The sequence below is a fragment of the Microcaecilia unicolor genome, chromosome 4 (genome assembly GCF_901765095.1).
Source record: "Microcaecilia unicolor chromosome 4, aMicUni1.1, whole genome shotgun sequence".
Lineage (NCBI taxonomy): Eukaryota > Metazoa > Chordata > Amphibia > Gymnophiona > Siphonopidae > Microcaecilia > Microcaecilia unicolor.
The window spans coordinates 29235530-29251759 of record NC_044034.1 but is presented as its reverse complement, the minus strand read 5'-3'; the positions used below and the strand labels follow the sequence as shown (position 1 = coordinate 29251759).

General features: G+C 43.7%; 1 protein-coding gene across 3 annotated transcripts in view; it reads left to right on the top strand.

The window, feature by feature from the left end:
• The window catches only part of NARS2 (asparaginyl-tRNA synthetase 2, mitochondrial), a 128843-nt gene that overhangs the window by 15864 nt on the left and 96749 nt on the right, over positions 1 to 16230 (top strand). For all 3 annotated transcript variants that reach the window (XM_030200089.1, XM_030200088.1, XM_030200087.1), the window contains exons 3-4: positions 2915 to 3035; positions 5827 to 5967. In XM_030200089.1, coding sequence (XP_030055949.1) covers positions 2915 to 3035; positions 5827 to 5967 — 262 coding nt within the window. The remainder of the gene's footprint in view (positions 1 to 2914; positions 3036 to 5826; positions 5968 to 16230) is intronic.

Below are 16230 nucleotides of genomic sequence, written 5' to 3'. Positions count from 1 at the left end.
GTGGCCTAGTGGTTAGGGTGGCGGACTATGGTCCTGGGGAACTGAGGAACTGAGTTTGATTCCCACTTCAGGCACAGGCAGCTCCTTGTGACTCTAGGCAAGGCACTTAACCCTCTATTGCCCCAGGTACAAATAAGTACCTGTATATAATACGTAAGTCGCATTGAGCCTGCCATGAGTGGGAAAGCGCGGGGTACAAATGTAACAAAAATAAAATAAAAAATAAACCATACAGATGCCTATCATGCAACTTACCATGTTCAGACAGAAAGGTAGAAAAAATATTTATTTTGAATTCATTAGAATATGTCAATTTTGGGGAATGCACATCTGTGATATCTTTTGCATTTCAGTTTGTGTTTCTCTTGTTTGCTGTATATGCAGAATCTGACTTCCTGAAGTTTCCACTGTTTTTAATGCTTTCGTATCTCTATTACTGATCTGTGGTCTCTTGTTTCATATTTGTTGAGGGTCTTTGATTTGTGCTTGTGAGCAAGATATTCTGCTAGCATGTAGTGTATGTGTTAGAGATCTTATTGTGGTCCCATTTGTTCTATTTTCTGACTAGATGGTGTACTGTTGTTTTAGGGCCCGGGGTACTATTTACAGTGCTGCCTTTTCACGGATAAGTTTGTTCCATTTTGAGTCCTGGGCAGTGGCGTAGCCAGACCTGACATTTTGGGTGGGCTCCGAGCTAGTATGGGTGGGCACTATGTATGAGTAGTGTTTCTTGGGATACTACAAAATAATGCCTTAGAATACACTTGATGATGGATTTCTAAGTAGTCTGCCCAACAGCTGGCCCTGCATCAACATAAACCACATACATACTTAATGGGAAATAACAATATTTTTAAATATAGTTACATTAAGTCATATCAAACTTGACCAGATAAAAGTCTACTATAATGGCAAAAAACATCCTACTTCCTCAGTTTGATATGTCAAGTGCATTTGACATGGTTGACCACGATCTCCTCCTCATGTTGCTAGCTGAAAATGGTGTTGGTAGTACCGTCTTGGATTGGTTCCGGGAATTTCTGTCTTGCCGATCCTATCGGGTCAAAGTCCAGTCCTCTTTTTCACCTTCCTGGAAATCTTGCTGTGGGGTTCCTCAAGGCTCACCCCTCTCACCTACCCTGTTCAACATCATGCTGATGCCTCTAGCAACGGCCCTTCACAACCGTGGCCTGAATCCCTTCATTTATGCTGATGATGTGACCATCTACATCCCCTTTCGGTCTTCCATAGCCGAAATCTCAGCGGAAATTCAGGACAGTCTTGCCATCATGGTCAATTGGGCTAACACGTTCAAGTTTAAACTCAATCATTGTTTAGCTGTGGTGTGCGGTGGTGGGTCGGTCTCCCCTTGGCCTGGGTCGGCGCCCTGCTGGCCTTGGCCAGGGCTCAAGGGCTCACAACCAACCCAACGGATTACAGTAGCCCCTCCCCAAACTTTTTAGTGGTCTAAAGAGGGCATAACTGTTCTCCTTAGATATATTATTGTTTCAATTTTGATGGAGAATTTTCTTTGCTGTATTATTACCTAATTCAAGTTCTGTACTTTTTATTTATTTATTTATTTATTTATTTATTTATTTATTTATTTATTTATTTATTGCATTTGTATCCCACATTCCCCCACCTATTTGCAGGCTCACATAGATTTGATAGACAGACAACCAGGTGGGGTTCACACTTTCCACAGAAACGGAACACAAACAAAAATTGGGTGGAAAGGAAACCGGTATCAAGTGATCAGTCACCACATCAAGGTAAGATGCTCCGAAAGAAGCCTTTATTGGGACCCAACACGGTCCGTGTTTCTTTTTTTTTTTTGTTACATTTGTACTCCGCGCTTTCCCACTCATGGTAGGCTCAATGCGGCTTACATGGGGCAATGGAGGGTTAAGTGACTTGCCCAGAGTCACACCAATGTGGCCACGCAGGCTTCTGCTTCTGTGAGTCTGACGTCCTGCACATACGTGCAGGACGTCAGACTCACAGAAAGAAGCCTGCGCAGCCTTCTACATGGAATGTTGCTAGTGGAATAGCAACATTCCATGTAGAATCACCAATAGTAGCAACATTCCATGTAGAATCTCCAATAGTATCTATTTTATTTTTGTTACATTTGTACCCCGTGCTTTCCTACTCATGGCAGGCTCAATGCAGCTTACATGGGGCAATGGAGGGTTAAGTGACTTGCCCAGAGTCACAAGGAGCTGCCTGTGCCGGGAATCAAACTCAGTTCCTCAGTTCCCCAGGACCAAAGTCCACCACCCTAACCACTAGGCCACTCCTCCCTCTATATCGCGCGGCCGCCCCTTGCTGGAAACAACTTCCTGCTTCCAGCAAGGGGCGGCCGCGCGATATAGAGGGACAGAAGTTGTATGAGAAGGAAAGCTGTGGGATTGTTTGTCGGCGACTTCAGACCCCTGATGAAGGCGTTTTAGCCGAAACACGGACCGTGTTGGGTCCCAATAAAGGCTTCTTTCGGAGCATCTTGCCTTGATGTGGTGACTGATCACTTACATAGATTTGATAACATTGTCTTAACAGGATATCGGATACAATTAGTAATGTGTAGCACTGAGGAAGGGGTGAGGGAAGAGAGTTGTTAAACTTGCTGAAACTTGTTATAAACTAATAAATAAACTATATATTAAAAAAAAAATCTTTCCAGTCTGCTTCTGCAGGTTTGATACACTTTAAGGGTGACAGTGTAATGTGATGGGTCATCACCAGTGAATGCTGTAATGTTTCTTGCTGCACCCTCTGCGCACAAGGTCCTCATCAAACGGATGCAGCTGTTCAAAGAATTTCCAAGCGCGTGTTTTCTCGCGTGAATTCCAGACAATTTGGAGGCATATTCTGACTAGACGGTAACCCTTTGCTAATGGTTTTGTTTCAGGGATTTGTGTTTCGGCAGCTCTGTGGACGTTCAAGGAAAGCTGGTGAAGAGCCACCACAGGAAGCAAAATGTGGAGCTGCAAGCTGAAGATATTAGAGTCGTGGGCTCTTGTGACTCCATAGTACGTTAACCTACTACTTTAACGTTGATGGTTGGCAGAAATTTCTGGGCAGCAGGCTTTTGGGGTGAGCTGTTTTTGGCACAACACCTGCAGTCTTGCGTTCCTGGCCATTCACTTCATTTTTCATAACTGCTTCTGCTAGAACCTTCTCAAAAAGTGTGGTTGCTTAATAGTGACATAAAAGCCTTTACATATATGCAGGTCTGTTTCACTGGAGTAGTGAATCATTCAGATTGTTCAGACACTCTGTAAAATGTCTGTTCACACTGGCCTTTCAGAGGTGAGGGGATAAAGCAGGGCCCGGTACCCATGCTCCCTGCGTGCTGTCCCAATAATTCTCACACTACAGTTCCTTGAAAGGTGTCTGGGCTGAACACCGAAGAGTAGGGTGGGTAGGCTCTTTACACCGAAAGACTCAACACGGTGGCTGTGTTTCGGCACATAGGTGCATGCCTCAGGTGTCTGAGAGTATGGTGTATGCCCAGGGGTAGGCAACTCCGGTCCTCGAGAGCCGCAGGCAGGTCATGTTTTCAGGATATCCACAATGAATATGCATGAACTTGATTTGCATACACTGCCTCCATGGTATGCAAATCTATCTCCGGCATATTCATTGTGGATTTCCTGAAAACCTGACCTGCCTGCGGCTCTCGAGGACCGGAGTTGCCTACCCCTGGTGTATGCTAATGTATATTGTTCATCCGATCCTACACATAGGGAAATGGACAGTGTTGCAAAGTAACAATATACAAAGTGAAGAAACAGGTTTTCGTTTCTTAAGGAAATCACAAAGAATAACCGTCAGACTCTGCTGTTCACGATACAGTTAACAATGTGTCAAAATTTCGCAGTCACTGTGAATGCTCAAAGTGTCCATGTCAGTGGTGTAGCTACAGAGTGTAGTCACAGTGGCCTGGGCCCCCCCAAATTTGCTCTGGGCCCCTGGTTTGGCTGGCAGGGGTCCCCAACCCTCGCCAGCTGAAGCCTTTGTCCAACGCAGGTCTCTGGCGCCGCTGCTACATCGCCTGCCCTGCTTTCTCTTCCCCTTGATCCTGAAAAACCTCCAGTGAACTAAATATTTCTTTGCACTTCAGTTTAAATAAATGCATGGGTTAACTTAACTCCATATAAGTGCATTTAAGCGGCTAACCGTGGATAGTCAGTGGGAGATGATCGACTTTCTCCTGCTGAATATCCTGATTCGCTGCTATATCATGTGATATAGCCGGTTAGTGCCTAGCTGGCTATGTTGAGCGGTCAAAATAGGCCACTTAAATAGCAGGCCTATCTTTGACCGTTAAAAAATTAACCAGTTAACGCTGAATATCAGCATAGCCGGTTAACCTTTTAGTGGTCAGAATAAATTCAGATATTCAGTGCCGGTCATTAGGTAGATATATATATATTTTTTTTTGTTATATTTGTACCCCGCGCTTTCCCACTCATGGCAGGCTCAATGCGACTTACATGGGGCAATGGAGGATTAAGTGACTTGCCCAGAGTCACAAGGAGCTGCCTGTGCCTGAAGTGGGAATCGAACTCAGTTCCTCAGGACCAAAGTCCACCACCCTAACCACTAGGCCACTCCTCCACTGGAGTCTGACATTCAATATCTGGGTTTAACACCGCCAGCAGACAGCAAAGGTGCTGCCCGCCGCCAGCTGAATATCGGACACTGTGTGTACACATTGACACCTGTCTTAATGTATATGTACATTTGTATGTGAGAATTTGTGCACGGTTGGAGCTGGCTCTGGGTGTTTTCTTCTTTTATAAAGCAACATATGCCCTTTCCCCCAAATTCTATATATGGTGCCTTAAGTGGTGCGTGCTAATTTGGCCGCATGGCCAAATTGTGCACACAGCTTAATTGATTAACAAGCCAATCAGTGCCATTAATTTACTTAACCAATTAGTGACTAATTGGCTTTAATTAGAATTAATCACACAACATTCTAGGTGTATACAACTGTGGGCGTGGAATGGGTGGGTTGTGGGATTCAAAACATTATGCACACTATTATGGAATACACCCGATCTGTGTCTGACTTAGGCGTCTGACTTAGTCCTGGTTTTAGGTTTCCTAAATGGGTGCACCTAAATTTTACTACTACTACTACTTATTTCTGTAGCGCTACTAGACGTACGCAACGCTGTACACTTGAACGTGAAGAGACAGTTCCTGCTCCACAGAGCTTACAATCTAATTAGGACAGACAAACAGGACAAATAAGGGATAAGGACAAAGAGTAGCAAGATTCCGGAATCCCAAAGAGCAGCAAGATTCCGGAATCCCAAAGACTACTACTACTTATCATTTCTATAGCACTACTAGACATACGCAGCGCTGTACACTTGAACATGAAGAGACAGTCCCTGCTCGACAGAGCTTACAATCTAATTAGGACAGACAAACAGGACAAATAAGAGATAAGGGAATATTAAAGTGAGGATGATAAAATAAGGCTTCTGAACAAGTAGGGTTAGGAGTTAAAAGCAGCATTAAAAAGGTGGGCTTTTAGCCTAGATTTGAAGACGGCCAGAGATGGAGCTTGATGTAGCGGCTCAGGAAGTCTATTCCAGACATAAGAACAGTGCATGAGCATATTCTATAAACTACGCTGAACTTTAGGCATGGTTTATAGAATCACGCTAACTGCATGGTTTTACGGTACCAATTTTTAAGGCGCCATATATAGAATTTCCCCCTTTATTTAGGAACCCTGTTATAAAACCGCCCACCAGATCTCCTGATTTCAAAACATTTAATAGGTATTTTTCTTAATTGCAGGCTTTTCCTTTTAAATTAAAAGAGAGACATGCCGCAGACTATGTCAGGCAGTTCCCTCATTTGCGATGCAAGACCAACAGGTTCAGCTCTCTGTTGAGGATACGCAGCGAAGCCACGGCGGCTATCCACTCATATTTCCAGGTAGCGCACTTCAGCTTTTCACATCTGCGTGTGTCGGCCACGCGTTACTGTTTGGGAGGTTCAACACATTTGTAGGTGAGTCGGGCGTAGCCAGACACCCAATTTTGGGTGGGCCTGGGCCCAAGATGGGTGGGCAGAAGAACCCCCCCCCCCCCATCCCACAGGTGATTTGGGCTCTCCTTTTCTCGCCTGCATGCCATATGGTCTTTCAAACATCCCCCCTCTCCCGCATACCTTGTAAATAGCAGATCTTTGCATGCAGCAAGCATCAAGTAATACACACTGCTCATGTTGGCTCCACAGCCTTCCCACTTATCCAACTTCCTGTTTTGCACAGGTGGGAATACATTAGAGGGAAGGCTGTGGGGCCGGTGTGAGCAGTATATATCAGTTGCTGCAGGCAAAGATCTGGTATTTACAAGGTATGAAGGAGGAACAGTCGTTGGGAGTTTTCAGCTGATGGGGCTTGGGAATCCCTGCCAGTCCCATCATAGGTGTGCTGCTACTTGGTGGGCCTCAGCCCAAAGTGGGTGGGCCTAGGCCCACCCGGGCCCACCCTTGGCTACGCCACTGAGGTGAGTAAGGGAAGCTTGAACTTCGTATGTGAGGAGATGGGGGATCTGTTGTAGTCACTTATCAGGACGACATTATAGTCCGTGGCGGCCCTAACATTAGGCCACCTGAGGCGGCACTCTTCCTGGTGCGGCATCTCCCCCTTCCTTCCTCCACCCCCCTTCCCCGAGTTTACCTTCTTTTGTCTATTTTTCAAAAGGTGGCGGCGGCAGTGATTCCCATGCCCTGCCCTTCTGCCGGCACCGGCCTCTTCTCTTTTACCGTGGCCCATCTCTCTGATGTAACTTCCTATTTCCTCAGAGGTGGGCCGCAGTAGAGAAGAGGCTGCTGTCACCTTTTGGAAAATGGGAAAAGAAGGTGAAGTTGGGGAAGGATGTGGAGGAAGGAAGGGGGGGGGGGTGATTCCAGACCCTGGCCCGGGGGTGTGGCGTCTCAGCCCTGCCTCAGGTGGCATCTTGCCGTGGGTCGCCCCTAGTTACAGTACTTGAAATGATCTCATTTTCTTTCTCCAGTCCTCGAGGGATTATTTTGAAAGAAACTGTTTACTTGTTTATTTGCATATAATCACACAATTAGTTTATGGAATTCCCTTCCTTTTAAACTAAGACTTACATCCAGTTATGATGTCTTTAATAAGGGATTACAGACTATGTTGTTTTACAGATATGTGATAAGGAAGTAATATGTTGCAGTACTAAAGGACATATTCAAGTAGCCTGGATGCAAAAAGGAGGCGAGAGATGAGAAGATAGTTATTTCTTTTTTTTATTTTTTTGTTACAGTTGTATCCCACATTTTCCCACCTATTTGCAGGCTCAATGTGGCTTACATTGTACAGTAAAGGCGTTCGCCAAGTCAGGTTATGTTATGGTCGAATAAGCTAGGTGTAAATCAGGGACCAGTGAATATTTGTTTTTTTGAGGAGTGATGTACATAAGTATTGCTATACTGGGACAGACTGAAGGCCCATCAAGCCCAGCATCCTGTTTCCAACAGTGGCCAATCCAGGTCACAAATACCTGGCAAAATCCCAAAAAAGTACAATACATTTTATGCTGCTTATCCCAGAAATAAGCAGTGCATTTTCCCCATTTTAATAATAGTCAATGGACTTTTCCTTTAGGAAGCCATCCAAAACTTTTTAAAACCCTGCTAAGCTAACTGCTTTTACCACATTCTCTGGCAGTGAATTCCAGAGTCTTAATTACACGTTGAGTGAAGAAATATTTTCTCCCATTCATCTTAAATTTACTACTTTGTATCTTCATTGTGTGCCCCGTAGTCCTAATATTTTGGAACTTAATCACAGCATATATGAAGGCAGTGGTGGGAAGCGATTGATTCGAGAATGTGACAGATGGAGGAGATGACTGCAAGGGAGAGGAATAATTATTATTATTTGTATCCCACATTTTCCCACCTATTTGCAGGCTCAATGTGGCTTACAATTGTTCCGTAATGGTGATCACCAATTCCGGAAAAGAGAAATACATAGTTAAAATATGGAGGTGACAGAGTGGAATTAGTTATTCAAATAAATAAAGTTCATTTCGTAATAAGAAAAAAGATAATCGGATAAAACTTCAATCGTAGTAGATTAGACTTGAACAATCAGGATTAAAGAGTTACGTTCTGTGTAGTTCTGGTGTAAATTTTGTTATTGGTATTTAGGCTGGATCTTTGTGGTTAGCCTTCTTGAATAAGTTAGTTCTAAGTAGTTTTCGGAAATTATTTATATTGTGTGTTGTTTTTATTGATTTTGGTGATTCATTCCATATTTGCGTGCTTATATAAGAGAAACTGGTTGCATATGTTGATTTATAGTTTAGTCCTTTGCAGTTGGGGTAATGGAGATTCAGGAACGTACGTGATAATTTAGTAGAATTCCTGGTTGGTAGGAGAATACAAGATGTACAGGACTTCCTTCTCCATCAATTCAGACCATTGTATATGTAAATTAGATATTGTAGACGCTTTGTTAATAAATTGAGCCAATCAATGACATCCTGACGTGTGGAGTTTGGCTCCTTATGGGAGGATTTGTTTCATTTTGTTTGCGGTGCACAGTTAATTACACCCTATGGGGGAAAGTTCTATAAACCGCCCTCAAAATCTGGCACTGAACCGTATTCTATAACGGGTGTTCCAGGATCGGTCCCTTTTATAGAATAGCGCATAGCTCCAGGATTAACAGTTAAGAGATTTTAGGCTCAGGAGTAATCTAAAGAAATAGTTTTTTACGGAAAGGGCGGTGGACACGTGGAATTGCCTCCTGGTGAAGGTGGTGGAGACGAGGATGTTGTCTGAATGCAAGGTTCCACGTTAGGAGTCACCGACCAAGAGAGGGATCTTGGCGTTGCTGTTGATGATAATGTTGAAACCTTCTGCTCAGTGTGCTGCGGCGGCAGCTAAGAAAGCAAATAGAAGGTTAAGTATTATTAGGAAAGGAGTGGAAAACAAAAGTGAGGATGTTATAATGCCTTTGTATCAGTCCATGGTACGACTGCACCTCGAATATTGTGCTCAATTCTGGTCACTGCATCTCAAAAAAGATATAGTGGAATTAGAAAAGGTACAGAGATGGGTGACGAAAATGATAAAGAGGATGGGATGACGTCCCTATGAGGAAAGGCTGAAGCAGCTAGGGCTCTTCAGCTTGGAGAAAAGACGGCTGAGGGGAGATATGATAGAGGTCTATAAAATAATGAATGGAGTAGAATGGTTAGAAGTGAATCGTTTGTTTACTCTTTCCAAAAATACTAGGACTAGAGGGCATGTGATGAAGCTATAAAGTAGTAAATGAAAAACTAATTGGAGAAACTTTTTCTTCACTGATCGTGTAATTAAACTCTGGAATTTGTTGCCAGAGAATGTGGTAAAGGTAGTTAGCTTAGGGGGGGTTTAAAAACGGTCTGGACAGCTTCCTAAAGGAAAAGTCCATAGACTGTTATTAAATTGACTTGGGAAAATCCACTGCTTATTTCTAGAATGAGCAGCATAAAATGTGTTGAACTTTTTCGGGATCTTGCCATGTATTTGTGACCTGGATTGTCCACTGTTGGAAACAGGATACTGGGCTTGATGGACCTTTGGTCTGTCCCAGTGTGGCAATACTTATGTACTTATGTAAAGCTTGGGACAGGCACGTAGGATCTCTCGGGGAAAGAGGGAGATAGTGGTTGCTGAGGATGGGGAAACTGGACGGGCCATTTGGCTCTCCCCCGCCGTCATGTTTCTATGATTCACGCTCAACTTTGGGCGCGAGGAGTTACACAAACTGAAACCACATGTAAATCCCAGCGCACAAGTTGGGTGCGGATGCCCAGAATTCTATAACACTGCATTCAATCTAAGGGACTGCCCTGGCCCTCCCATGGCCATAACCCCTTTTTCAAATCCTCACGGAAACATTTGCACGCTATTCTATAAATGGGCGGGTGAGTGTGTTTTCATGTGGAAATGCCGTTTCTACTACTACTACTTACTACTACTTATCATTTCTATAGCGCTACTAGACATACACAGTGCTGTACACTTGAACATGAAGAGACAGTCCCTGCTCCACAGAGCTTACAATTTAATTAGGACAGACAAACAGGACAAACAAGAGATAAGGGAATATTAAAGTGAGGATGATGAAATAAGGGTTCTGAACAAGTGAATAAGGGTTAGGAGTTAAAAGCAGCATCAAAAAGGTGGGTTTTTAGCTTAGATTTGAAGACGGCCAGAGATGGAGCTTGACGTACCGGCTCAGGAAGTCTATTCCAGGCATATGGTGCAGCAAGATAAAAGGAACGGAGTCTGGAGTTAGCGGTGGAGGAGAAGGGTGCAGATAAGAGAGATTTACCGAGTGAACGGAGTTCCTGGGGAGGAATGTAGGGATTGATGAGAGTGGAGAGGTACTGAGGAGCTGCAGAGTGAATGCACTTATAGGTCAATAAGAGGAGTCTGAACTGTTTCTGCCCCGTTTTGGCACCTTGCATCTGTTAGAACACTTTGTCCTGAAAATTCGGTGCAGAAGTAGCGCCTAACGTTCAACGCCATACATAGAAGTTTCCCCTAAGTGTCTGTGCCCTTTAAGGAAATTACCCCTCCCCCACCAACTCCCACCACCAACTCTTTAATACCTCATTACTGAAAACTTGACATCAATGTGTTCTTAGAAGATTCTTTGTTTTTGTTCGGACTATTTTTGTGAACCGTTTTCGGCTTTTACGTATGTGGATTTAAATGTAGAAGTTAATGAGATGAAGGTCAGAGAAGGGAACAACTGAGAGAGAAAAACGTTGACAGAGCAATTAAGAGTAGATCACGGTGGTGTCTCTTCTTGAGAGTGGGTGCGATTTGGATATCAAATAAGAAGATTTTGGCAAACAACTTAAGGCGTGAGAGTGAGAGGGGGGTCATCAGTTGTAATAACTGTAATCCCGGTAGCAAACCTTCAGGGGTGGTAGGCTCCCTTTAGCAGTCCATAAACAAAGTCCTTCCAGACAACACAGCTTTTAGTTCCAAACAGTTTATTTTCCCGCCTCCACAAAATCTCAGTTCAAGGGGTTAAAGTCCCATTCAGTTTCCAAAATAAAGCAACAAGAAAAAAAACTTCCCTTTAAATCCAAGTTCTCCCCCAGTTCAACAGCCTGGGTTTCAGTTTTAAAAGTCTTTCCGCTGGGGTGGTTGCAGAATGGCAGTACACTGCCCACAACACAGCTAATTGACTCCTGTGACCACCCACTGCCTTCAGTCCCTGCAACTCTGCCCCAAAGTACAATTACAGTCCATGTCCACTGGTTCCTCCAAACCTGGTGTGTTGGTCTCTCCAGCCTCCCCTTCCTCCAAACACTCCATTAACTCTGCTTCTCTGCTAGGCTGTTGGTTAGAGACCTTCTCCCCCTCCCAGGTGGAAGGAATCTTGTACTGATTTCTAACCCAAGAGAATTGAGCTTTGTCATCACGGCTCCCCCTTCTGGCCCTCGCCTGCCATCGCAGCTGCTCTCTCCAGTCCTTTTCCCCCTCCCTTCCACGTGGGGGCCATACCGGGTTTTGGGACCTACCACCCCGCTCCCTTCTCTCAGGGCCTTGTGGGGAATGTAGTCTGGCCCCATACCTCCTCCTGAGCTGCTTAGACCCTCCAATCTCCTTACACAGTGCGGAAGTTAAAGATCCTAATGGAGAATGTAGATGATTTCATCTATTAGATTGTAAGCTGTTTGAGCAGGGACTGTCCTTCTTCTATGTTTGTGCAGCGCTGCGTACGCCTTGTAGCGCTATAGAAATGCTAAATAGTAGTAGTAGTAGTCTCTTGTAATCAGAGGTGATATTGTGATGTCATAATGCCTCAGGCCACCAATAAGAGCCAACCTCATCAGTGATGTCACAATGGCTTGATTGTCCTATACTTGGCTCACTTTTATTACATAGCTCTTTGAGCAGGGACTGTCTTTCTTCTATGTTTGTGCAGCGCTGCGTACGCCTTGTAGCGCTATAGAAATGCTAAATAGTAGTAGTAGTAGTAGTAGTAGTAGTAAGAGAAAATGAAAAACAGGCATCAAAGCTATGGCTAAAGGAGTGGTATTCTGGGGGTTGGTCAGATGACAGCTGCTGGAATGATAGGGGTGTGAGGGTGAGCAGCAAAATGGGTGTTCAGACAAATGTAATGGAAAGTCTAGGACAAATGGGTAACTTCCAGGTTCCTGTGACCTGGATCTTCTTCCCCTTTCCAGCTCCCATGCCCCCTGCAAAAGGTGGCTTAGGTTACATTAGTGACATATTAATGGCCCTGGGTGCACTTACCACAGGTTACTTTTACAGTTGTCATTCTGACAGATCCTGTATATAATTAGGTCTGCCTCACCCATTTGGGCAGCGGAAGCCATGGGCTCTCTGTACTATCCTAGAGAGAACTGCAAATCCCTTCTAGATGCTTAATTACCCCAACCTTAAATCTGCTCATGACAGGCTTACACCGTCAAGGCAGTATAGAGCCTTGTAATTAGAAAGGAACCCAGTATGTAGTAGATATAATAAGATAGTTTATTACAATCTTACCAATGGTAGTACAGGCAAGTTAAACATTCACATAATGGAGCAGCACATCATGGCACGTCCTCTCTCTCTCTAGCCTTCTGGAGTCTTCCTTCTCTGGTCTTCTTCTCCTCTCGTCTGATCTAATACCCCTCAAACTGCTGCTTATATACAATTTTGGCCCTATTCATTTCAATGGACCCCAGTCTTTCTCACCAGGGCTCTTGGTTCTTATCAGTTGATCAGAATGACTTCATATGTTCCCAAACCTTCCTCTAGACCCCCCCCTTTGGATGTTCTCACCCGGGGTGCAGCTGACCCAGTACTATCTCTACAATCCTGAGCTGAAAACTCTAGTGAAACAGAGGCATTAAAAATGAACTTGTCCCTTAGTGTTCTTAAATGATTCTGTCTGGAGCCCTCACCACATCTTCAGGGTTACTTTTGCTCTTTGTTCATGGTTTTCTGTCTTGATCTTGTGCTGAGGTCTTCAGTGGCATAGCCGTGGGTAGGCCGGAGCCCACCCAATTTGGACTCGGGCCTACCCAGAATTGTAGCACTCTTGTGGCTGTCAGGGATCCCAAAACCTTGCCAGCTGAAGATCTCCTCGGACAGGGAGCGCTGTTCCAAACAGCAGTCAGCAGCACTTGCCTCTAGCTGATGGCGACACCAGTCCCTCTGCGCATCGTCAGTTTTCATACGTGTGCAAGCACTGACAGCGGTGGCGTCGGCTTGGGATAAATGCTACAGCCGCTGTTGGGAAGAGTGCTTGCTGCCAAGGAAGAGGAAGTCTTCAGCTGGTAGGATATGAGGATCCCCACCATCTCAGATATTTAATATTTTGGGTGGGGGGATGAATTCTGTACCCTCTCACAATCGGCCATCTTGCTACACCTCTGGCCTGGCAGTCTTTATAATTTGTGCATTGTGTCTGATTCCAGTACTCATACAGCCAGATTCTCTACTCTCAGCCGTAGGGAGCTTGGCCTGAACAAAATCAGCTGTTGAGCAAAGGCATTTCAGAAAGGTTCTGCAGGAAATGAGTCTAAACAATTCCCATCAGTTCCAGTAACATTAAGATTGCTTTTAAATTAAATTTCTTATTGATGATGACGATATGTTTGCTTGTATACCTCCAGCTCCCACCAGATGGTGGTTCAAAGCGGCTAACAAAATTAAAACATTACAGAAAAATTAAGCTGGATGGGGAAGAAAGACGGAGAGAGAGAAGCTGGATGGATGGGGAAGAGAGACATTCAGAGAGAGAGAGAGGCACGCTGGATGAAGCATAAATCAACAAAATTTACCTGTTCATCTCTTTATTCTTCCTTAAATTTGAATTTAAAAGTACTGCCGGAGAATCCAAAAAAACTGGCCTAACCCAATCCCCGTGCAGTCCAGATTTTTGGACTTCTTCTGTACCTATAATTCATCTTGCTAATTTTCTTTTAAATTGGTTAAGCTGTAAACCACTGAGACCTAATATTTTTTATTTTTGCAGTCTCTGTCATTCCTTCACCCGGCATTGGCTTATGCTTCATGATTGCTGCTATGTACGGAGAAATATTTTTACCCTTTGTGGTAAAACTTCCAGAGGGGGGATAGTCATATTAGTCTGTAGTAAAAAAAAAAAAAGATATAAAAGCTGATAGTACCTTTATAAACTAACAGATTTATTAAGGCATGTACTTTCAAGGTAAAACATACTCTTTATTTATTTATTTATTGCATTTGTATCCCACATTTTCCCACCTTTTTGCGGGTTCAGTGTGGCTTACAATATGAGTTAAATGATGGAAATACAATTTGTTACAGATTGGTTATGGATTACATTGTGCAGAGTTATGTGAGACAATCGAGGTGTCGTTAAGGAATGTAACAATGGAACACAAACATTGAAACATTGGAAGGAGACAATGGGAGCTTAGAGGGCGATAATAAGGCATGAAGACATATGGTATATATCTTTCTGTGAGTAAAGGTATGGGTGATGTGATATTACGGGAATGAGAGTTCAGAAGTGGATGTATGATGCATTAATGAACAGTAAGTATGGACTTTATGTGTTTTGGTTCTTTCCGTAAATTTTTTCAAAAAGATGGGTCTTCAATAATCTGCAGAAGGAAGCTTGCTCGTGGATCGTTCTTAAGTTGTGCGGCAGTGTATTCCAAAACTGCGTGCTCATGTGAGAAAAGGTTGACGCGTGTAGCGCCTTGTATTTCAAGCCCTTGCAATTGGGGAAGTGGAGGTTAAGGAAGGTTCGGGATGATCTTTTGGCGTTTCTGGGTGGTAAGTCTATTAACTCAGACATGTAGGCTAGGGCTTCGCCGTGAATGATTTTGTGGACTAATGTGCATACTTTAAAAGTGACGCGTTCCTTGAGTGGAAGCCAGTGCAGTTTCTCTCGTAATGGTTTTGCACTTTCATATTTTGGCTTTCCAAAGATGAGTCTGGCTGCCGTATTCTGGGCTGTTTGAAGTTTCCTCAGTGTTTGCTCTTTGCAACCTGCGTATAGTGAGTTGCAGTAATCCAGATGGCTGAGTACGAGGGATTGCACTAGGCTGCGAAAGACGGATCTTGGGAAGTATGGTCTTATCCTTTTCAGTTTCCACATGCTGTAAAACATCTTTTTAGTTGTGTTGTTAGCGTGAGTTTTGAGCGTTAGGTGGCGGTCGATAGTGATTCCAAGGATTTTTAGCATTTCTGAGATTTGAAGGTTTAGGTTTGGTGTGTTTATAGCGGTTAATTCCTTTGTGTTGTATTGGGAGGTGAGTATCAGGCATTGAGTTTTTTCTGCTTTTAATTTCAGACGAAATGCATCTGCCCATGTGTTCATGATGTGTAGACTTTGATTGATTTCGTTGAAGATTTCATTAATGTTTAATAAATGTATGTTGAAATATTGTCCTCAAAAGCTTATACTTTTAATAAATCTGTTAGTCTCTACCGCATCACCAGCTTCTCTTTTTTTTTTGTGCAGTACCAATCCACTGACTTCATTCTGAAACTTACTTCATCCTGACCACTTGATGGCGCTGTTTCCATACAGAGAATCATTGTATCATTCCCTAAATAGAATCAGTCTTTTCATCCTAAAGGAAGTTGGAAAGGATTATGCAAAAGGGTTTGAGAATGTCTGTCTCTCTTTCCCTCTTTCTCTGGCACTGATTTTCAGTTGGTGTTCTTCCTTTCTTCAGAGTCAATTGTTACTCAGCAACCTAATCAATATCCAACTTTACCCCTTCCTCCCAATCTTTATTAGAATTCCTTAAATTTTGCATTAATACCTCACCAACACTAGACTTCCTCCTCCCTCCTCAATGCCCTATTATTTTCTGCAGTCACTGATTACAGATTTTTGCCTCCATTCATCTCATCCAATCATCTTAGGAGATTTCAACCTCCATTTAGATTCTCTGGTGGCCCCTTTTTCACAGGATCTTTCAGACCTTTTCTCTGACTAGTAACATACATAGTAGGTGACGGCAGAAAAAGACCTGTACGGTCCATCCAGTCTGCCCAACAACATAAACTCATATGCCCAGTACTAGCCCCGCCTCCCAACCACCGGCGCTGCCACCCAATCTCTGCTAAGCTTCTGAGGATCCATTCCTTCTGAACAGAATTCCTTTATGTTTATCCCACGCATGTTTGAATTCCGTTACCGTT